Consider the following 25060-nt stretch of genomic DNA (forward strand, 5'->3'; position numbering starts at 1 on the left):
CAGTTTATACTGGACAGTCTCTACCTCATCACTTTGAAGTTAAATTTTTTTTAGATTAGATTACATTAGATTAGATTAGATTACATTACATTACAGTGTAGAACCAGGTCCTTCGGCCCAACAAGTCCACACCGACCCGCCGAAGCGAAACCCACCCATACCCCTACATTTACCCCTTACCTAACACTACGGGCAATTTAGCATGGCCAATTCACCTGACCCTGCACATCTTTTGGACTGTGGGAGGAAACCGGAGCACCCGGAGGAAACCCACGCAGACACGGGGAGAACGTGCAAATTCCACACAGTCAGTCGCCTGAGGCGGGAACTGAACCCAGGTCTCAGGCGCTGCGAGGCAGCAGTGCTCACCACTCTGCCACCGTGCCGCCCACATGATACGAAAGTCGGAGGAGTTGTTGACAGTGAGGAAGGTTGTGGCAGGTTACAGCAGGATATAGAGAAGCTGCAGAGCTGGGCAGAAAGGTGGCAAATGGAATTCAATGTAGCTAAGTGTGAGGTGATTCACTATGGGAAGAATAACACCCATACCCCTACATTTACCCCTTATTTGTTAATTTGTTAATTGAACTCATATTGCAATTAATTACATGCAGAAGGTGGGCATTAACTGCCTATTTATGTTTGCCACCACATATCAGGATATAATGAAACTGTGACATGGTGGGTCAGTGGTTAGCACTACTGCCTCACAGCACCTGGGAGCCAGGTTCAATTCCACCCTCAGGTGACTGTCTGTGTAGAGTTTGCCCCATATCTATGTGGGTTTTGTTCTGCAGTCCAAAGATGTGCAGATTAGGTGGATTGGCCATGCTAAATTATTCATACTGTCCAGGGATGTATTTGCTAGGGTTAGCCATGGGAAATGCAGGGTTACAGATGGGGGTTGGCTTTGGCTGGGATACTCTTTAGAAGGTCAATCTGGGCACAAAGGGCCAAATGGTCTGAATCCATACTGCAGGGATCCTATGAACTAAAATGGCTGCGGATGCTGTAAATCAGAAACAGAAACAGAAATTGCTGGAGAAGCTCAGCAGGTCTGGCAGCATCTAAGGATAGAAATCAGAGTTAATGTCTTGGTCAAGTGACCTTTCCTCAGACCTGAAGAGGGTCTCTTGACCCAAGACATTAACTCTGATTTCTCCCTTAATGTAAGTGTTGTTCAGTGGCAAGGTCTATGTTTGCATTTCGCCATAAAAATAAATGCTTATAAATGTGCAAAAAGATTGGCTCCAGATTTATCCTTCCTCCACTTGGCTTTCTGGAATAGTACAAACCTGGCTGAAATCTAAAATATGAACAAGGTTCTTTCCTTGAAACACTATACTGAAACTCAATCATATTTGATTACTGTTAGTATTCTGTTAGTCTGTTACTTAAATCCAGCTCATTGATCATGACTAACTTTAAAATGACATGTCACTAAGCTCTGGGTTTTGAATTATCCGGGAGCTTATAGTTAACTGTTGCTTTGTCGTTGGCATTGCCTCAGCTAATCAATATCAGCTCGTCAGCCAATCAGCACCCCTTTCTCCCATGGTACAAATTGTTGTGATTGTTTGAAATTTGGAATTCTTGGATTTGTCCTGATGAATATGGGACAGAAACCTTCAGTAATTATTGATTGATTTATTTATTACCTCGTGTACTGACGTGCAGTGAAAAGATTTGTTTACGAGCAGTACAAGCAGATCATAGTAAGCAAGGATGTACCGAACAAAAGATTTAGACAGAGGTGTACAAGTAACATTGCACAGGGCTTACAAGAGAGATCACCATTAGCAAAATCAGCATTATTTGAGGCTAGAGAGTCCATGCAATAGTCTAGTGATGGCCAGGAAGAAGCTGTCCCTGAACCTACTGGGTACGCATGTTCAGGCTTCTGTTATCTCCTGTCTCTCTTCTCAGAAATGTATAAGGAAATGTACATGTATTTCCATTACTGAAGCAATAACCCTCTCTGCAAATATTAGATGTATCTTCTATGTGATGTCATAACACCATCTCTTACAGCACAGCAGAAGTACCATCATGGATGTATGACTATTACTCTATCTGTAGATCCACACAAGATGCTTGCAATAGTATAAGGTATATTCTTTATGCCTTACCTGCTCACACATAACTAAAATTAACATCCTTTTAGTTTTTATTACATTGTTACAACATTCAGCTGAATGAGTTATTGAAGTCAACAGTGAGAGGATGTTTAAATGGCACCAATAATGAAAGAACGCCAACAGCTGCATTTAAATAGTGCCTTTAGTATACATGTTTTAAAACACTTCTTACGAGAGACAATGAAGAAAAGTATTGACATTGAGCCACAGAGCAGGTATGAGGAGCAGTATCGAAAACCAGTCAAAGAAACTTAGAAACATAGAAAATAGGACTTGGAGGAGGCCATTCAGCCCTTTAATCCAATTCCTCTGTCAATATGATTGTGGCTGATCATCTAACTCAGCACCCTGTTCTTGTTTCCTCCCTATGCTCTTTGATCTCTTTAGCCCTAAGAACTATTTCCAATTCTTTGTTGAAAACATTATGGTCTCAACTACTTTCTATGACAGAGATTTCCACAGGATCACTGCTCCCTGAGTGAAGAAATTTCTCCTCATCTCAGTCCTAAATGGCTGATAGCATACCCTTAGACTTTGCTATATGTTTGGAGGTAAGAAAAGCTTAGTTTTATATAGTGCTTTCTCACGGCCAACTCAAGTCGTTTATAGGCAATAAAGTATTTTTCTTATGTTGTTATAATGCAGCAATCTCGTTCCCACACACACTGAGGTGATAAGTAATACTGTGGGAATTTCACTTTCACCTAAACAGTCAGATGGGACCTTGGTGTTGTGGCTCAATTGAAAGACAGTGGCTCTAACCAGGCAGCATTCCCTTACTGCTGCACTTAAATATGTTTTATTCACTTGTGGGATATAGGCATAGTTGACTGTGTCCGCATTCATTGCCCGTCCCTAGCTACCCCGAGAAGGTGGTGATGACCTGCGTTTCTGAACCGCTGCAGTCTATCTGCTGTGGGTTGACCCACAATGCCCTTGGGGAGGGAGTTCCAGGATCTTGTCCCAGCGACAGTGAAGGAACGTCGATATATTTCCAAGTCAGAATGGTGAGTGGCTCAGAGGTGAACTTGCAAGGAGTGGTGTTCCCATGTACCTGCTGCCCTAGATGGAAGTGGTCGTGGGTTGGAAGGTGCTGTCTAAGTAGCGTTGGTGACAGTTGGGAGTTTTGTGCTGAAGATCTGAAGTAGAACTTGAACCTAGAACCTTGTGAGTTCCAGGCACCAACTGAAGCAGTACTGACAGAGGGGTTGAGGGCGAGAGGGGTGAGCTTATAGGTAGCTGGGGAGCTGCAGGAAGGAAATTTCAGAGCTTATGGGCTTGGTGGTTGAAGGTAATCATGAAGTGACTAAAGTCAGAGGATGGTGTAAGAGGCAGAGAGTGAAGAGCTTATGAAGCTGGAGGAGGTTACAGAGTGGATGGGGCAAGGTTACGAAAACATTGAAACCAAGTGGAAGTAGCGAACTCGCAATATGGCCTTATTCAGAGGCATGGCCTTGTGATTATTAAAAGAAACATAGAAGAGAGGAGCAGGAAGAGGCCATTCAGCCCTTCAAGAGGCTTGTTCCTGCATTCATCACGATCATGGCTGATCGTCCAACTCAATATCCTAATCCTGCTTTCTCCACATAACCTTTGACCCCATTCACCACAAGTGCTATATCTAGCTGCCTCTTGAATGCATTCAATGTTTTGGCATCAACTCCTTCCGGTGGTAAAGAATTCCACAGGCTCACCCATTCTTTGAGTAAAGAAATGTCTCCTCATCTCCATCCTCAACGGTCCACCACAAATCCTCAGGTTATAACCCTTGGTTCTGGATGCACCCACCATCGGGAACATTCTCCCTGTATCTACCCTGTCTGGTCCTGTTAAAGTTTTATAAGTCTCTTGAGATACCCTCCCCTCATTCATCTGAACTCCAGCAAAGACAATCCTAACCTAGTGAATCTCTCCTCATGCGTCAGTCCCACCATCCCCAGAATCAGCCTGGGGAACCCTCGCTGCACTCCCTCAAGAGCAAGAGCATCCTTCCCGAGAAAAGGAGACCAAAACTGCCCACAATATTCTTGGTGTGGCCTCACCAAGACCCTGAATAACTGTAACACATCCCTGCTCCTGAACTTGAAACCTCTCACAATGAATGCCAACATACCATTGACCACCTTTACCGCATGCTGCACCTGCATACCTACCTTCAGTGATTGGTGCACAAGGACACCCAGGTCCTGCTGCACACTCCCCTCTCCCAATTTACAGTCATTCAGGTAGTAATCTGTGTTTTTGTTTATGCTTCCAAAGTGAATAACCTTGCCAAATTATACTGCATCTGCCATTAACTTTCCCACTCACCCAACCTGTCCAGATCATAGAGTCGGAGAGATGTACAGCACGGAAACAGACCCTTCGGTCCAACCCGTCCATGCCAACCAGATATCCCAACCCAATCTAGTCCCACTCGCCAGCACCTGGCCCAAATCTCTCCAAACCCTTCCTAATCATATACCCATTCAGATGCCTTTTAAATGTTGCAATTGTACCAGCCTCCACCACTTCCTCTGGCAGCCCATTCCACACACGTACCACCCTCTGCATCAAAAAGTGCCCCTTAGGTCTCTTTTATATCTTTCCCCTCTCACCCTAAACCTAAGCCCACTAGTTCTAGACTCCTCCACACCAGGGATAAGACTTTGTCTAATTACCCTATCCATGCCCCTCATGATTTTATAAACCTCCATAAGGTAACCCCTCACCCTCCAATGCTCCAGGGAAAACAGCCTCAGCATGTTCAACCTCTCGCCAAAACTCAAATCCTCCAACCCTGGCAACATCCTTGTAAATCTTTTCTGAGCCCTTTCAAGTTTCACAACATCCTTCCAATAGGAAGGAGACTAGAATTGCACGTAATATTCCAACAGTGGCCTAACCAATGTTTTGTACAGCTGCAACATGACCTCGCAACTACTGTACTCAATACTCTGACCAATAAAGGAAAGTAAATCAAACACCTTTTTCACTATCCTATCTACCTGCGACTCTACTTTCAAAGAGCTATGAACCTGCACTCCAAGGTCTCTTTGTTCAGCAACACTCCCAGGACCTTACCATTAAGTGTATAAGTCCTGCTAAGGTTTGCTTTTCCAAAATGCAGCACCTCGCATTTATCTGAATTAAACTCCATCTGCCACTACTCAACTCATTGGCTCATCTGATCAACATCCTGTTGTAATCTGAGTTAACCTTCTTCGCTGTCCACTACACCTCCAATTTTGGTGTAATCTGCAAATTTACTAACTGTACCTCTTAAGCTCACATCCAAATCATCTATGTAAATGACAAAAAGTAGAGGACCCAGCACCAATCCTTCTTCACTATCCTATCTACCTGCGACTCTACTTTCAAAGAGCTATGAACCTGCACTCCAAGGTCTCTTTGTTCAGCAACGCTCCCTAGGACCTTACCATTTAAGTGTATAAGTCCTGCTAAGATTTGCTTTCCCAAAATGCAGCACCTCGCATTTATCTGAATTAAACTCTATCTGTCACTTCTCGGCCCAGTGGCTCATCTGGTCAAGATCCCGTTGTAATCTGAGGTAACTTTCTTCACTGTCCACTACACCTCCAATTTTGGTGTCATCTGCAAACTTACTAACTGTACCTCTTATGCTCACATCCAAATCATTTGTGTAAATGACCAAAAGTAGTGACCCAGCACCGATCCTTGTGGCACTCCACTGGTCACAGGCCTCCAGTCTGAAAAACAACCACCACCCTCTGTCTTCTACCTTTGAGCCAGTTCTGTATCCAAATGGCTAGTTGTCTCTGTATTCCGTGAGCTCTAACCTTGCTAACCAGTCTCCCATGAGGAACCTTGTCGAACGCCTTACTGAAGTCCATATGAGGAACCTTGTCGAACGCCTTACTGAAGTCCATATAGATCACATCTATCGCTGTGCCTTCATCAATCCTCTTTGGTACTTCTTCAAAAAAACTCAATCAACTTTGTAAGACATGATTTCCCATGCACAAAGCCATGTTGACCATCCCTAATCAGTCCTTGTCTTTCCAAATACATGTACATCCCGTCCCTTAGGATTCCCTCCAACAACTTGCCCATCACCAATGTCAGGCTCACTGGTCTATACTTTCCTGGCTTGTCCTTATCACCTTTCCTAAACAGTGGCACCACGTTAGCCAACCTCCAGCCTTCCAGCACCGCACCTGTAACTATCGATGATACAAATATCTCAGCAAGAGACCCAGCAATCACTTCCCCAGCTTCCCACATAGTTCTAGGGTACACCAGATCAGGTCCTGGGGGTTTATCCATTTTATGCATTTCAAGACATCCAGCACCACCTCCCCCAGTATTATGGACATTTTTCAAGCTATCACCATCTATTTCCCTGGATTTCTGCATCCTTCTCACAGTTCACCCTCCCAATCAACTTGGTATCGCCTGCAAACTTTGAGATGTTACATTTTGTTTCCTCATCCAAATCATTAATATATATTGCAAATAGCTGGCCTCCCAGCACACATTTTTGAGGTACCCACTCGTTACAGCCTGCCAATTTGAAAATCACTTCAGAGAAGGTAAGATGATGGAGTCGAGTTTATGGTTCACATCCTCTTTGGTAGTTAATAACAGTTCAGAGGCTGTTGGATGAGAACGTGGCCCCATGTACAGCAGAGCCAAGACACAGATGGTAGGAAGCAGCCGACATAGGGCTCCCACAGTACGTCCAACCATCTGAAAAGGGCATCTCCCTCACCTCCTTCAGTAACCTCCTGCCTGAGATGGTACCAGCCAAACCCTTGCTGACCTACTGTTCTTACTGGTCAGTCAATCATTTTACTCTCCACAAACAATGAGCATTAGCGGCAGTCCAGAGAAGGTTCGCCAGGCGGACTCTGGGTATGGAGGGACTGCCTTATCAGGAGAGATTAAGTTGGGAATGTACTTGTTGGAATTCAGACCAATGAGAAACGATCTTAATGAAACATACAAGATTCATAGAGGAATTGGCAGGTGAGAGGTTTTGTCCCCCTTGTGGACATCAGTTTAGAGCAAAGGGGTGCCAAATTCAGACAGAGATGAGGAGGAATTTCCTCTCTTGGAAAAATCACTGGAGATAGGAGTGGCTTTTGTGAATTGTCTAGATATCATTTCAAATGTCTCTCTATTGGCTGCTGAAATGGAACATTTGTCTGTTGTTTTTGGACACCAGCAAGGGGTTACCACGGACAGATTGGGTGGAGTTGGTGCTTATTAGTTACATGACAGAGAATATTGTTCATACAAATTGTCACAGAGAGAATGAAAGAAAGATCTTGCATTTATATTGCCTCTGTCACAATCTGAGAATGAGCTAGTTTGTTTTAGTTCAAGTGTAGCCCTGTTGTAACGTTGGAAACCACATGGTGACTGAAGGAAGATGGTTAGACCTTCATGAAAGACCATAAGACATATGAGTAGAAATAGGCCATCCAGCTCATTGAGTCTGTTCCTCCATTCAATGAGATCTTGGCTAATCTGATCATCCTCAACTCCACTTCCCTGCCTTTTCCCCATAACCCTTGATTTCCTTACTGATTAAAAATCTGCTTATCTCAGCCTTGAATATACTTAATGACCCAGCCATGATAACCCTCTGCAGTAAAGAATTCCACAGATTCACTTTCCTGGCTCAGTCGTTAGCACTGCTGCTTCACAGTGCCAGGGACCCGGGTTTGATTCCAGCCTCGGGCGACTGACTGTGTGGAGTTTGCACATTCTCCCTGTGTCTGTTTGGGTTTCTTCCCACAAGCTGAAGATGTGCAGCTTAGGTGAATTGGCCATGGGAAATTGCCCCATAGTGTTGGGACGTGTAGGTTAGGTGCATTATTCAGGGGTAAATATACAGTAGGGGAATGGGTTTGGGCGGATTATTCTTTGGAGGGTCAGTATGGACTCGTTGAGCCAAAGGGCCTGTTTCCATGTTGTAGGGATTCTATGATTCTATCCCAATTGTTCATTCTACCCAAGAAAGAAACTTTGTCCTCACCTCTATCTCAGTTTGGCATCCCATTTCTCTGAAATGATATCCTTTGGTCCTTGATGCTCCCACAAGGGGAAACTTCTCCTCTGTCAATTCTTTAAAGAACCTTGTATGTTTCAATAAGATCACTTCTCATTCTTGTAAATTCTAATGAGCACAGGCCCAATTTAACCTTCCCTACCCAGAATAAACCTGGTGACCCTTTTCTGGGCTGCACCCTAATGCCAGCATGTCATACCCTAGATAAGGGGCCCAAAATTGCTCACAATATTTTAGCTGCAGTTTGACTAGTGTCTAATACGGTTTTAACAAAACTTATCTACTTTTATACTCCATCTTCATTCCTAATACTCATTGAACTTAGATGCTTTTTTTGTGATTTATAGACAAAATTCCCTCTGTATTGCGGTTTTCTGCAATTTTTCTCCATCTAGATAATATTCAGCTCTGCTAGCTTCCTGCCAAACTGTATGATCTCATATTTTCCAACCTTACATTCCAACTGCCAAGTTTTTGCCATTCACCTAACCTGTCTGGATCCCTCTGCAGACTCTTTGTGTCATCCTAACCACTTGCCTTCCCAACTACTTTCGTGTCATCTGTAACTTGGTTATATAATATTCACTTCCTTCATATGAATCATTAATATATATTGTAAACATGTATGGCCTCAGCACTGATCCCTACAGTACTCCTGTAGTTACAGGTTACTATTCTGACAAAGCTCCCCATAACCCAACTCTCTGATTTGTATTAGCTGGCCAATCCTCTCTCTATGATAATACATTAGAGTCATAGAGTCATAGAGATGTACAGCATGGAAATAGACCCTTCGGTCCAACCCATCTTTGCCGACCAGATATCTCAACCCAATCTAGTCCCACCTGCCAGCACCCGGCCCATTTCCCTCCAAACCCTTCCTATTCATATACCCATCCAAATGCCTCTTAAATGTTGCAATTGTACCAGCCTCCACCACTTCTTCTGGCAGCTCATTCCATACCCGTACCACCCTCTGTGTGAAAAAGTTGCCCCTTATGTCTCTTTTATATCTTTCTCCTCTCACCCTAAACCTATGCCCTCTAGTTCTGGACTTCCCAACCCCAGGGAAAAGACTTTGTCTGTTTATCCTATCCTCATGATTTTGTAAACCTCTATAAGGTCACCTCTCAACCTCCGACGCTCCAGGGAAAACAGCCCCAGCCTGTTCAGCCTCTCCCTACAGCTCTTATCTTATTTGCATGTCATATTACCGTACTGAATGCCTTTTGACAATCCAAATATATTACATCGACTGTTTCTCCTTTATCTATCCTGTTTGTTACCTCCTCAAAGGATTAGAATAATTTGTCAGGCATGATGTCCTCTTCATGAAGCCATACTGAGTCTGCTCGGTTATATTATTATTTCTAAATGCTCTGCAATTACATCCTTCAGCATTGTCTCTAACATTTTCCTTATGACAGATGCTTAGCTAACTGGCCGTTTTCACGTTTCCCTTCCTTTTTGAAGTTGGCAGTTTTCCAAAGCTCTTGGATTTTCCCAGCATCTAAGGACTCTTAGATTACTACATTCTTACCATAATCTCAGCAGAAGTGTTTAACCCACTCACTTTACACTGATTGACAGTCCAGTTATCACCTAAAAATGTTAACTACTTGCTCACTTGTAGAAACAGTAGGCATTTCAAAACACAGATCTGCTATGTTATTTTCATAAAGAGGCAGCTGAAGGGTTTTATTAGCCTGTTAATTGAGGTACATGAGTTGGAAAGAGGTGTGAAACGTTGTAGATTATACAAAGGTCCCCTACGACTGGTTGTAAGCATTACAGGTCAGAACTGTTCAGGTTGAAACTCTCACTGGGAGGATAGTCATAGTTCTCAAGGGCCTCAGATCGAAAAGGCCATTCAGCCTATTTAATCTTATCCTCCTAGAATACAAATGAAACCTTCAATAACTATGACAAATATGGTGTTTTTATCTCAGTAAAGCAACCCAAGAAACTTCACAGGAGTGTTATCAAATTAAATTTGACATCAAGCCACATAAAGAGTTTTGGAACAGCTAGTCAAATGTTTGGTCAAATAAATAAAAGATTTTATAATAAATATTTGTTCATGGGATGTGGCTGGGCCAGTATTTATTACCCGTCCCTAGTTGTGTCAAAGATATTGGTGGTGAGATGTGTTCTTGAACTGCTGCAGTTCATTTGCTGGAGGTAACCCACAGTTTCATTAGGGTGGGAGTTCGAGGATTTTGACCCAGTGACACTGAAGGAGGGGTGATATATTTCCGGGTCAGGATGGTTAGTGGCTCGGAGGAGAAGTTGCAGATGGTGATGTTCCCACATATCTTCTGTCTTTGTAGTTGGTAGATGTAGTAGGTTTGGAAGATGCCAATGAAGGTGCCCTTTTTTTGTTGCTGCCGATGTATTTTGAGAAAACGTAATGAGAGTTAGAGATGCTTCAAGAGGTAAATTCCAGCTCTAGACAGCCAAAGACAATGGTGGTTGCCAAGAGGTCAGAGTTGAAACAACACAGAGCTTACATACAGTTACAGTGCTGAAAGAGGTTACAGCATTAGGGAGGGGGTGAAACCATGCAGAGATCTGAAAGTGACAGTGATGATATTGAAATATAGAAGTTTATAAAATCATGAAGGGCATAGATAAAATGAATAACAAGGGTCTTCTCCCTCAGGTGGGGGAATTCAAAACTAGGAGGCATATTTTAAGGTGCGAGGAGGAAGATTTAAAAAAGACGAGGGGCAACTATTTTACACAGACAGTGATTCATGTGTGGAATGACCAGCCAGAGGAAGTGATGGATGCAGGCACAGTTACAACATTTAAAAGACATTTGGATAAGTTCATGAACTGGCAGGGTTTGGAGGGATATGGGCCAAAGTGAGGCAGATGGAACAATTTAGTTTGGGAACATGGTCAGTGTGGACTAGTTGGGCTGAAGGGTCTGTTTCCAAGCTGTATGATTCTACGACTCTAAATCCATGATGTGGAGGAGCCGGTGTTAGACTGTGGTGGATAAAGTTAAAAATCACACAACACCAGGTTATAGTCCAATAGGTTTATTTGGAAGCACTAATTTTCGGAACGCTGCTCCTTCATCAGGTGGTTGTGAAGCATAAGATCATAAGAAGCAGAATTTATAGCAAAAGATTACAGTGTCATTCAACTGAAATGATATATTGAATTCAACTGGATTGTTGTTGAGTCTTGCATCTTTTAGAATGGGTTGCAGATTTTTGTTCAGTAATATTAAAGCCCAGAAATTCTTTTAAGTGACCTTCTTGAGATAACTTAAGGTTTTATAACAAAAGATGACATCTTAGCTCAGACAATACCTTAAAGGTGTGATGATAGAGTCTGTCTGTATTCCAGTCTTGAGTCAGACTGGTTCTATTTCCAAAGTAGTAATTTATAAAATATTACATGGATTGACTGTCTGCAGATTGTGCATTTTTTGAGCAAAATAGAATGTATCTGAAAGAACCAACCTTCCAACTTGGCACCACCCTCTTGAATTGTCCTGTCCATCTTCCTTCCCACCTATCCACTCTACTCTCTGCTCTGACCTATCATCATCACCCACCCCCCATCTTCATCCACCTATTGCATTCCCAGCTACCTTTCCCCCAGCCCCACCCCCCTCCCATTTGTCTCTCACCCCCCTTGGACCACCCCCACATTCCTGATGAAGACCTTATTCTTGAAATGTTGACACTCCTGCTCCTTGGATGCTACCTGACCTGCTGTGCTTTTCCAGCACCACACTTTTTGACTCTGATCTCCAGCCCTCACTTCCTCCTGGAAGTAAAACCTGGACTGTAACCTGTGTGATTTTTAACTCTAAATCCAGTCACTGCAAGATCAGGAAGTCAATGAACCCAGGAATTATCAGTGAATGGGAGTTGATGCAAGTTAGAATATAGAAAGAAAGACGCTGAATGAAGTCAGGATGCAAGGATAGTCAACAGGACATTGGAACTACTGCACCTACAAGTAACAAAGGCCTGAATGAAGGTTTTAGTAACAGATGAATTGAAAGTGGAGCAGGCACCATTGTTATGTTGCAGGTTAATGGAGTACCGTGTCTACGAACCTAGCACTCTCTAGCAACTTGTTCAGATAGTTGGTCATTGAGTTTCCGGGGGAGAATCAAGTGAATGAAACTTTCCAGAATGAACATTTTCTCCCTGATGTATGAAATGTATGTGTTTAAGGGAAGGTAATTGGATAAATCATAAGTGTTTTGGATCTTTGTACTCCTGCTGTAGTGTATTAGGTCATACCCTACAAATACACATCATCTGAGGATTGTTCATGAGGGTATTTACAGTAAATATTCCCAAAGCTTTGATAGACGTGGTTTGCCAATGTGTGTGGGCTTTTGTTTTCAGCAGGATATTTGACCTAATGAGGAAGTACTTATATTAGCTCCCATCAGAAATAGACTTGGGTAACATAGTACTGAAAGATTCAATAGATTTTTAAAAAATTCATTGACAGAATGAGGGTGTCGCTGGCTCAACCAGCATAGTCGGTTATGGGGAGCTGCAAGCAATATAGATGAGTGGGTGGGTGAAGTTCTGGCAGGTGGAGTATAGTGTGGAAAGTCCACTTTGGCAGGAAGTATAAATGGTAGGCGATTACAGAGTTCAATGATGCAGGGGGACCTGGGTGTCTGAGTGCATGAATTATAAAAGATTAATCTGCAGGTACAGCAAGTTACCAAGAAAGCAAGCAGAATGTTATTGTGCATAGTAAGGGAAATTAAAATAAAATTAGGAAGGTTATGCAACAACCCTACTGACTACTGGCAATACCATATCTGGAGTACTGTATATTGGTCTCCTTATTTGGGAAGAGATATAAATGCATGAGTGGCAGTTCAGAAAAGTTTCACTCAACTTAATACCTGGATTTGGGCAGACTATCTTATGGGGAGAAGTTAGACTGGCTAGGTTTGTACCTGCTGGAGTTTATAAAGACATGACCTGATTGAAACAAATAACGTCAGACGAGGTTCTGACAGGTTAAGAGATGATAAGGAAGCTTACAACAGTGGGAGCATTTTTATTCAAAAATAAGGTGTTGCTGATTTAAGACAGACATGAGAATTTTTTTTTCTTGCATGGGATTGTGAGCCTTTGGAGCTCCCTCGCACATAAAGACGGTTTAAGCAGCTGTGAATTATACAATAAATGGCAGAACTCTTAGGAGCATTGGCATACAGAGGGATCTGGGTGTAAAGATCCCTGAAAGTGGCAACACAAGTGGATACCTATCTTACAGCATGCTGGCCTTTATCAGCCAGGGCATTCAATGTAAAAGTTGGCAAGTGATGTTACAGCTGCATCAAACTTCAGTTAGACCACTTTTGGAATATTGTGAGCAGTTCTGGTCACCAAACTACCAGATGCTTTGGAGAGGGTGCAGAAAAGGTTTGTCAGGTCTGAATGGTTTTAGTTATGAGGAGAGCTTGGATAAACTTGGATTATATTCACAGGAAATTCAGGGGCTGTAGGGCAACTTAATAGAGGTCTACAAAATTATGAGAGGCATAGATAGGATGGATAGTCAGAGGATTTTTCCCAAGGTGGAAAATTCAGCTGCAAGAAGGGACAGAATCACGTGAGAGGGGAAAGTTAGAGGAAAAGTGCGCAGAAACTTTTTTTTACACAGAGGGTGATGGGTGCCTGGAACACCCTGTTGATGGAGTTGGTGGAAGCAGGCACATTAAAGTGTACCTTGATAATCACATGAACAGGATGCGAACAGAGGGTTAGAAACTGTGTATGGGCAATAAGCAGCAGATCTAACTAAGGATTAGGAATCGGCACTGGGTTGGTGGACGAAAGGGCTTGTTCCTGTGCTGTATTTTATTATTGCCCATCACACAGGGCAGTTAAGAGTCAACCACAATGCTGTGGGCCTGGAGTCACATATAATCCAGACCAGATAAGAATGGCAGTTTCCTTCAGTAAATGATATTAGTGAACCTGATGGGTTTTTTCCAATAGTCAACAATGGATTCATGGTCATTATTAGACTCATAATTCCAGATTTTTTTAAACTGAATCCAAATGTCACCACCTGTCATGGCAGGATTTGAACCCAGATATCCAGAAATTATCTGGGTCTCTGGATAAACAGTCCAACAATAACACCTCTAGGCCATCACCTCCTCATAAATGCTTATTACACTGGAACATCCATATAAACAGTCATAGGCACTTCAGAGGAAATGCTGATTTTAAGCTGCATTGTATATAAGTTTAGCTCGCTGAGCTGCAAGATTTGTTTCCAAACATTTCATCACCATACTAGGTAACATCATCAATGAGAGTCTTTGGTGAAGCGCTGGTGGTATGTCCTTCCTCTCTATTTGTAGGTCTTGGTTTCTTAAAGTGGGTGATGTCATTTCCGTTTCTTTTCAAGAGAAAGTGGATAGGATCTAAGTCAATGTGTTTATTGAAGAAGTTCTGGTTAGAATGCCATGCTTCTAAGAATTCTCGTGCGTGTCTGTGTTTTGCCTGTCCTAGGATGTGTGTGTTGTCCCAGTCAAAGTGGTGTCCCTCTTTGTCTGTATGTATGGAAACTAGTGGTAGTGGGTTGTGTCTTTTCGTGGCTAGTGGTGTTCATGTATCCTGATGGCAAGTTTCCTGCTTATTTTTTCGATGTAGTGTTTTCTACAGTTCTAGCATGGCATCTTGTAAACGACTTTAGATTTGCAAGTGGTATCTAATTGATCCTTTAGTTGCATTAGTCACTGTTGAAGTGTGTTGATAGGTTTGTGGGCTGCTATGATGTCAAGGGGTCTGAGCAGTCTGGAAGTCATTTCTGATATGTCTTTGATGTAAGGTAATGAGGCTATAGTTTTTGGTTGCATTGTGTCTGCTTGTTTGGGTTTGTTTCTGAGGAATCGGCGATTGTGTTTATTGGGTACCCATTTTTCTTGAAAACCTTGTACATATTTTTTGTCTGTTGTTTGTAGTACTTGGCTGCTGCGGCGTGATGTAGCTCATTGAAATAACGTCTTGATGCAGCTCCGTTTGTAGGTGGTAGGATGATTGCTTCTGAAGTTAAGTATTTAGTCTGTGTTTGTTGTTGTTCTGTAGATGCTGGTTTGAAGCTCTCCCTTAACTATACGTTCAACTATCACGTCTAGAAATGGGAGTCTGTTATCATTTTCCTCCTCTGTTGTGGATTTTATGCCTGTCAGGATATTGTTGATGATGTTGTATGTTTTCTCTAATTTATTCTGTTTTGTGATGACGAAGGTGTCATCCACGTAGCGAACCCAAAGTTTGGGTTGGCGAGATGGAAGGGCAGCTTGTTCAAGTCTCTGCATTACTGCTTCCACAATGAGTCCTGATATTGGTGAACTCATAGGTGTTCTGTTGACTTGTTTGTAAGTTTTGTTACTGAATTAAGCTTCTTAGTTACAAACAGTAGAACACGTCTTCAGCATGTCATGCTTCAAGTGACCACATTAAGATAGAGTTGGAGACCTCTATACCCTCAGGTACGTGCTATGGTACCATTACAGGCCTGTGTCTTAAAGATACATTACGTTAGAATTGTTATATTTATGGGGAGGTGATGGCCTAGTGGTTTCATTGCTGGACTGTTAATCCAGTGATCCAGATAATGTCTAGAGACCTGGGTTCAAGTTATAACACAACAAGATGAACTCTCTCTCTCCTGTAGACCAATAATTAATTCAACCCCAATCTGGAGATTCACTTTTTGCTGCAAAAACTCCTTTATTTCAGCTCTCACAATAGCTGGTGTAAAGCAGCAAGGAAGTGAGATCACCAGGATCAGATTTTGGATAGTATGAGGAATGCAGTGATTGTTCTAATTAAGAGCCTCAGAAAAGACAGGGAAGAGAGGCACAGAGTGGAAATAGAGAAGAAAGAATAGGTGGGGGGGGAATGCTGCTGGTGTTTGAGAAAAAAAGGTAAGAGATAGAGAGGAGAGAAACAGAGAAACAGAAAGGGAAAGGGACGCACCGACATAGAGGAAGATAGACAAACATAATTACAGGCAGTCAGGGAGAGAAAGACAAGAGGTAGAGGAGTAAGACAACAACTAGTACTGTGGAATCTCTTTAATAACCTTATAATCAGAATTCTACTGCCAGGATCAATACATGCACTGATAGTAATTTGCACTGAATATCAATTCATATAGTTCGTAATTCCATAGAATTACAAAATATTAACAGCATAGTCATACCATCTCGGATCCAGATGACCTCTTCCCAGTTCACACTATTGCTTGTGTGCTTAGCTATTTACCTCAGCCATTACCTGTGGCAGTCATTTCCATTCTTGCAACACTCTCTGGGCAACTAAGAATTTCAGGACTGCTTTCTCTGAAGGAGAAAGTGAGGACTGCAGATGCTGGAGATCAGAGTCGAGAGTGTGGTGCTGGAAAAGCACAGCAGGTCAGGCAGCATCCGAGAAGCAAGAGAATTGACGATTCGGGCATAAGCCCTGCATCAGGAATTGATGCCATTCCTGATGAAGGGCTTATGTCTGAAACGTCGATTCTCCTGTTCCTCAGATGCTGCCTGACCTGCTGTGCTTTTCCAGCAATACACTCTCAACAGCCTCTCTGAAGGATCTGGCTGTACATTTTGAAAGTTCAAACCTGGACTGTGTTCTTTTCTCTTTGTAGAAATGATTCATGGAAGTTAAATCCTTGCACTCAGATTTAGGGTAAGATTCATTACTCACACAGTCAGTAATTAAAATAAGTACTGATATTCACACAGTGAGTAATCTACCTTCAGGACCAACACAGTTCTAATGTACAGGGAGAACCCATACTCCCACTGAGCTTAATTTTTCTAATGACTCGTGTTTACAGTGTCTGTGATGTACAGTAATGACCAACACTTACAACTGTCAGTAATTTGTAATAAAAACCCATGTTCATGCTGATTGCAATCTACAATGAGGACTGATACATCCGTTGTTAATAAACGAAAGTGAGTAAGAAATGCCAGTAATGTATGTCAACACAGATTCCCACACCGTCAGAAATTAGTTTCAGTCACTAGGAATGAGCCAGATTTAGCTCACAGTTGTATGAGCCTTGGTTGAATCACAACCATTATTTGATTAAATTCAACTTAGATTTTGAAAGGGAGATACATGAAAGAGCTACCAAAATTCTGAGTCTGACTTCAATGTCGTTAAGAAGGCATACAGTGTTTTAGCTTTTATTAATAGAGGGATCGAGTTCCGGAACCATGAGGCTATGCTACAGCTGTACAAACTCTGGTGCGGCCACACTTGGAGTGTTGTGTACAGTTCTGGTCACCACATTATAAGAAGGATGTGGAAACTTTGGAAAGGGTGCAGAGGAGATTTACTAGGATGTTGCCTGGTATGGAGGGAAGGTCTTACGAGGAAAGGCTGAGAGACTTGAGGCTCTTTTCATTGGAGAGAGGAAGGTTGAGAGGTGACTTAATAGAGACATATAAGATAATCAGAGTGTGGACAGGGAGATCCTTTTTCCAAGTATGGTGACGGCGAGCATGAGGGGGCATAGCTTTAAATTGAGAGGTGATAGATATAGGACAGATGTCAGATATAGTTTCTTTACTTAGAGAATAGTAAGGGTAAGGAATGCTTTGCCTGCAACGGTAGTAGATTTGCCAACTTTAAGTACATTTAAGTCGTCATTGAACAAGCATATGGAATAGTGTAGGTTAGACAATAGACAATAGACAATAGGTGCAGGAGTAGGCCATTCAGCCCTTCGAGCCTGCACAGCAGGTTAGATGGGCTTCAGATTGGTATGACAGGTTGGCGCAACATCGACGGCTGAAGGGCCTGTACTGCACTATGTTCTATGTAATAGAGTCAGAAATCACATGGCTTCAGGTTACAGTCCAATAGGTTTATTTAAAATCACAAGCTTTCAGGACACTGCTCCTTCATCAGGTGAAGTAAACAGGGTGAAGGTGAGGACTGCAGATGCTGGAGATCAGAGTCAAGATTAGAGTGGTGCTGGAAAGGCACAGCAGGTCAGACAGCATCCGAGGAGCAGGAAAATCGATGTTTCGGGCAAAAGCCCTTCATCAGGAATCGTTTGCCTGAACCATCAATTTTCCTGCTCCTCAGGTGAAGTAAACAGTCAGCTATACAAATCTATTAATGGGTAAAATGACAGAATGTCAGTGGGAAGTACTTAAAACAGGACTTAACCTGATATAGAGCCTATTTAAACTCCTAAGAGGCAACAGCTCTATTTGCTAAGAAGGATAGTTTGCACAATTAAAGGAGCAAGGGACAGGTTACACTAAAAGGCAAAGAACGCATAAAACGCAGATCCTGGCAAATGAGAAAGACATATAAAACAGATCTCTAACAGAGCTACAAAAGGGAATATAAAAAGAAACTTAAAAGGAATATCAAAATCAACAAAAATTGATATTACAATCATCTTTGACAGAAGCGGAGGCATTTGGCTTCCTTAAAATCGAATAACAGTGATGCCTTCATTGTAACTACTCACAGTACATCAGTATTTACACAAGAAGAGGTCAGCATGTCACATGTCCCAACTAATGTTGGACTCAATAAAAATTAAAATAAACTAAACAACAGCAATGAGAACAATAATTACAGTACACAGGGACAGAGCATCAGGTTCAGATGGTTTCCATCCGAGGGTTTTAAAGGAAATGAGTGAGAACATAGGCCTAGATGTTCCAATGGGCAGATAGTTATTTCAGCAGTGCAGTATCAAGATCCTAGAGAATACCAGACAGCAGACTTTATGGGATTTACCTGGGAAAGGGAAGCTTCTGAGGAGCAACTACTTTGTATTCAGAACCTACCAGATACACCCCTAATGTCAGAGAATTTAGGGCGTTCTGCTTTCATTAAGCTAATAGTCACTCAAAAACCTAGTCTAACTTAACCCCAACTACTGCACACATCCACAAATACACCTCCCCAGTCTCTTTATACACCCTTGGACTACTGAAAATCAAATCCCCTCTGCCTGACTATATAGACCAACACATTTCCACAACAACCACACCTTTGCCCCCACCACTGCGGGACATAACATGTGAACACCACTCCCTGTTCTGACTTTCCCACAACCTCACTGCTGCTCAGCCTGACACCAGCCACACCAGCCTCCCACTCATCATTGACCACCGTCACTGACATTCTTCCCCACCTCCAGCTAATGCTCCCTAACCACCTCAGCACTAACTGCCTGGCACTCTAATGCCAGGAGTATGATGGAACATTCCAGCCCCGAGTTCCCTTCCTTGTGACACATCAAACTGACTTGGAATTAGATCAGTATTCCTTCATCACGAGTGGGTCAAACTCCTAGAACCCCCTTCTTCACAGCACGGTTGATTTAACTACACCACAAAGGCATCTTATAATCCTGAACAGATCTCTAGCACCATCTAATCCTGAACAGATCTCTAGTATGAGGTTGTTGACTTGCTCGCTGAGCTGGTAAGTTTGTTCACAGATGTTTTGTCACCATGCTCGGTAACATCATCAGTGAGCCTCTGGTGAAACGTTGGTGTTCTGTCCCACTTTCTATTTCTGTGTCTGGGTCTGCTGGGGTTGGTGGTGTCAGCAACAAAACCGGAAATGAAACTACCAAACCTGGCCGACCCAGGCACACAAATAGCAAGCGAGACAGAACACCAACGTTTCACTGGAGGCTCATTGATGATATTACCTAGCATGGTGACAAAATGTCTGCAGACAAACTTCCCAGCTCACTGAGCAAGTCAATAACCTCATCCACAACCTGAGCTACAAGTCTTCTCAAATACTCTGAAGACCTCTAGCATATACTAGCAGAACAGTCCCCCAATATTTTCTAATCCTGAACATTGTTGAAAAGTGTGGTATTGGAAAAGCACAGCATCCGAGGAGCAGGAGAGACGTTTTGAACACGAGTTCTTCATCAGGAATCAGGAAGCTTATTCTCAAAATATTGACTCTCCTGCTCCTCGGATGCTGCCAGACCAGCTGTACTTCTCCAGCAGCACACTTTTCAACTCTGATCTCCAGCATCTGCAGTCCTCACTTTTTCCTAACTCTGAACATTCCCAACAAAATCTTCTAATCCTGAACACCTCCACCAGGGCCATTAAATTACAAGCATCCTTCTCCTTCATTGGGCTTCACCTGAAATACTTTTACTTACCCCACTGGTCTACTCACTATTCTCATGCCACCACTACCTTCCCAATCCCCATCAAATCATGAAAGATATTCCATGATATTTTGGATTTTCAAGTGATACATAAAACTCAGTCACATGCTCTCACGCCTGAGGGCTGCAGTCCTTATAAGGGTTATAGGGCAGAAAAAGAGGTCATTTGGCCCCTGCATCAATGCTAGTGTAAATGATCCATTTGAGCCAACTTAAATCTTTCCTCATTTGAATTTTAAGCTTAAGGATTAATGACACAAGTTTGTGATGCATTAAATCTGCCTTAAATTGTCTCAATTTTTGCTGCTGAAGCTCAGTTTATTCCCTGTTGTACATAGTCTCACACTAAGAATTATTAAACCAGCACAGAATTTAACATATACAAAATAAAGCGTTCAGTTCACTGTCAGTGCCTGGAGAAAGAAGCAGAAACTACAAACTGAAATGTACAGAAATTCTATAAAAACAGAAGTGTTAATAATCTACAAAAATAGTGTAGTGGTTATTTATAAGACAGGCAATTTTTGTTGCAGCTACAGTGTAAAATGTAGAGTGTAAACACACCTTGTTCACCTTTGTTTTATCAATATGTTTACTGCTCACATCCAATACATATTATGCATGTTCTACCCAAACTCCTTCTCATCCCTCATATTTCCAACATCAACTATGAGAAACCTTTGTGTTCAGATTAAACCTCAATGCTAAGTTGCTTGTGTGTTCTCTCCTTCCATCTTTCTTGTCTTTGGACTCCCAACTCCAATTCACTCCCTGAATTCAAACTTCATCACTCATATAGTCCCTTGCTCGTGACTTTCCAACAATTACATAAACATACACATAAAGGACAGTTGTAGCACATTGGTGGTGTCCCTATCTTTCAGCCAGGAGGTCTGAGTTCAAGTCCCATCTGCTAGAGGAGGGGAGGCAATCAGGGAGATAATACTGGTGTTATTGCTAGACTATTAATCCAGAAACTCCATTATTACTCTGGGGACCTGGAATCAAATCCTGCCATGGCAGATGGTGGAATTTGAACTCAATAAAGAATCTGGAATTGAGGATCTATGGATGAACATAAACCCAGTATTGATTGTCATGAAAAATCATCTGGTTCCCTAATGGCCTTCAGAGAAAGAAATATACCATTCTCACCTGGTCTGGCCTATGTATGATTCCAGACCCATAGTTGACTCTTAACTGCCCATGTCCCATGAGTGAATAAATAAAAGAGATGTGGCATAACATTCCTGAACAACTTGTTTCGGAAAATATCTGCCAACAGACATCAGAATGTATGAATTATGAGCAGGACTAGACCATATGGCTCCGACAGCCTCCGCATCATGTAATAAGACCATGGTGATGTGATTATCCCACACTCCTGTCTACCCTTGATAACTATTCATCCCCTTGCCCACCTAGTATCTATTTACCTCTTGGATATAAGCCGAACCTGTCCAACGTTTCTTCATAAGGCAACTCACTCATTCTAAGTTTTCCACCAATAAACCTTCTTTAAACTACTCCCAATGTCCATCCTGCCTTAGATAAGGAGATTAATGTTGTACGCAGTCCTTTGCTTTGGTCCCATCAATGCCCTGTATAACTGTAGCACAATCTCCCTACTGTTGTATTCAATTCTACCTTGCAACAAATGGTAACATTCTATCAAATTTCCGAATTACTTTCTGTTCCTGCAGACTGCTTGCCATTCATGCACTGGGACACCCAGATCTCTATTCATTTCAAAGCTCCCCAATCTCTCACCATTTCAATAACATGTTTCTTTGTTACTCTTCCTACCACATTCTGCATGTTCCACATTATACTTCAATTTTGCCAGATCTTTGCAAATGGATTGTCAGAGTCATCACAGAGTCATAGAGATGTACAGCTCGGAAATAAACCCTCCAAATGCTTGTGCTGATCTACTCCAGGGGAACTCTGCTCACTCTGCCCCTTGTCAGACCCAGACCCAACTTAGAGATGACGGTAATGACTGATTCTTCTTTTTTTTAGATTAGATTACTTACAGTGTGGAAACAGGCCCTTCGGCCCAACAAGTCCACACCGACCCGCCGAAGCGTCATCACAGAGTCATAGAGATGTACAGCTCGGAAATAAACCCTCCAAACGCTTGTGCTGATCTACTCCAGGGGAACTCTGCTCACTCTGCCCCTTGTCAGACCCAACTCAGAGATGACGGTAATGACTGATTCTTCTTCTTTCCCCTTTCAAAACTGCATTATTAAACTCTCCATAAAATCATCCACAGTCCTTCCTTTTTCTTAAACTGCTATCCCTTCTCTCAGAAGGAACTTGTATTATAAGGCTTCACAGTTTATATTCACTTTCAAACGGCAGTCATTGTTGTAATGTCAGAAATGCAACAACCAATTTCATCACAAGCAGCAAAATGATAATGTCTGGATAGTCTACATTCAGTGATTTTGGTCAAGGAATAAGTATTGGCAGACTCACAAGGAAGAATTCTCCCCACTTGTCTTTGAATAATGCGATGGGACGTTTGGTATTAACCAGTGGCGATCAATGAGAATCTATATTCAATTTTTCACCATTAGGTTGGGGCTTGGAAAGTGCTGCCTGAGGGTGTGCTGAAAGTAGATTCAGTTGTAGCTTTCAGAAGAGAACTGGGCAATTGTCTGTCGAGATAAAGCAATGCAAAGCTCGCGGGACAAAGTCAGGGGCAGTGGCACCCAGTGAGTTATTCCTGCCAGCCCTAACGGACATGGTGAGCTGAATGGCCTCCCTCAGAGCTATAACCATTCTGTGAGCCAATAAGAAGGCAGCTAAGGTCAGATCTGAGGTTAAATCTTGCCCTGCCCACCTTATTTCAAGAAGAAAAACGGAAAGTGCTGGAGGAACTGACAGCATCGCTGGAGGCAGAGACAAGCTTCTTATTTCACGTCCATTATTTGAAACTGAACACCCCCCTCCCCCGATCTGATGAGTTAGTCCAGCACTTTCTGTTTTTTTTATATTTCAGATTTCCAGCAAATTATTTGCTGGTCACTTCAACGTCAGTTGCTAAAATCTCACCAAATGGGTCGATAAAGATTTCCGATCAAAATAAAGCACATGTTAAATGGAAAGAAAAACCGAAACAACCACGGATGCTGTAAATCAGAAACAAAAAGAGAAAGTGCTGGAAAAGCTCAGCAGGTCTGGCAGCATCTGTGGAGAGAAATCAGAGTTAACCTTTCCGGTCGATACCCCCTTCCCCAGAAGAGTAAATGTAAAAAGGGTGTATGTCTCAGGGACAGGACTGTCGGTTTAGCAACTAGAGGGATCCCAGGGGATCCAGTCTAAGAGGCGCTGGCGATTTGGATGGAGATGTCCCTGACGTTACGCCAGGGGACCCCCCCCCCCCCCACCCCACCCCCGCAATGTCCTATACGAAATATTCCAAAGTGGATGCAGCTTGGAACTGGGGCGGGAGGGCTCTTGCTTTCTGGAAAAGTGAATTGGTTAGGATCTTAGGTTTGGTGCTAATGAGGCCAAAGCAGCCGGGAATTCTATTCCCAGGAAGCGGAGACTCCCCATGACAATGTTGGGAAGGAGAGTGAGGCTTGAAACGCACCTTTCTGTGTGTGTGTGTGTGTCTCAGTGTCCTGTTCTTGAATGGAGAGACATTTAATCTTCTATATGTGTGTAATATTTAACAGAAATATATTTCACCCAAACAACTTTGGACAGGCAGACTGTTCAACATCAGCAAGTAATTAAAGACTTTTTTTTCTCTCTCTGTTACCCTTCTCCCTCTCTCGCAGTGTTGCTGAAATTCTCTGGCCGATTGGGGAGAGCAGATTTAGTGGCGGGCACCTGTCTTAATCGTGGGAGTGTGAAATATTTTTACTGGAAACGATTCAAAATTTGGAAGTTTTTTAAAGAGAGCGAGAGAGAGGGCGCTGGGCAGGGTTATGCATTTCTCGTCCTTGGAGGGTGAGGGATTTAAACCAGGACTGAGTCACCCTCGGAGTTAGAGAAAAGCAAGAAGAGCGAGCAAAAGTTGCAGGAAAGCTGTTTTGATTTCTCAAGCCTCTCTCTCTCTCTCTGCCTGGTCGGAAAGTGCCCGGGATTAACTGTCACCAAAGCCGAGTCCACTATGGGACAGATCCATCAAATACGCCGGAGAGTTTTGGAGGAAATTGCCTGGAAGTGTTGGGAGTCGGTGCTCGGTATTGATCTGGCAGCTTTAGCCCCCGGCGAGCCCCGAGGATGGAATTAGTGCGAAAGTTCACCTTCCTGGTCAGCTACCTCAGCTGCATCTGCTACCTGCCCCGTCCCGACTCCGCGGCCGGGCTCCTCGCCGCTCACTCCGCCGCCACTGCGCCGCTCCTGCGCCAGGGACCCCTGGGCACCGCCCAGAGCAAGAGAGCGAGCCCCCGATGGGCTCCCGGCGCTGCCCGAGCCGTACCCCTGACCCCCGCCGCCAGGAAAGCGAACCGCAGGAGCGGCGAGGGCCGAGCGGCCGGCAGGCGCTCCAAGAAAGCCGGCGGCCCGCAGGTGACCGCTCACGATTACATGCTGTTCCTGTACCGGAGCCTGTCCGGGAGCGAGCGGCGCGGGCTCAACAGGAGCAGCTCCCAGCCGCCGGCCAACACCATCACCAGCTTCGTGGACAGGGGAGAAGGTAGGGCCAGATACCCCCGGGGGCAGATAC

General features: G+C 43.2%; 1 protein-coding gene across 4 annotated transcripts in view; it reads left to right on the top strand.

Moving 5' to 3' along the window:
- The window catches only part of gdf5 (growth differentiation factor 5), a 75062-nt gene that overhangs the window by 15585 nt on the left and 34417 nt on the right, over nucleotides 1–25060 (top strand). For 2 of the 4 annotated variants that reach the window (XM_043710863.1, XM_043710862.1), the window contains exon 2: nucleotides 24168–25030. In XM_043710863.1, the coding sequence (XP_043566798.1) occupies nucleotides 24616–25030 (415 nt within the window). In that variant the 5' untranslated portion in view covers nucleotides 24168–24615. Of the gene's footprint in view, nucleotides 1–22563; nucleotides 22582–24130; nucleotides 25031–25060 lie in introns of those variants that run through there. The other 2 variants (XM_043710864.1, XM_043710861.1) reach the window with 2 other exon arrangements.

The sequence above is a fragment of the Chiloscyllium plagiosum genome, chromosome 20, assembly GCF_004010195.1.
Source record: "Chiloscyllium plagiosum isolate BGI_BamShark_2017 chromosome 20, ASM401019v2, whole genome shotgun sequence".
Classification (NCBI taxonomy): domain Eukaryota; kingdom Metazoa; phylum Chordata; class Chondrichthyes; order Orectolobiformes; family Hemiscylliidae; genus Chiloscyllium; species Chiloscyllium plagiosum.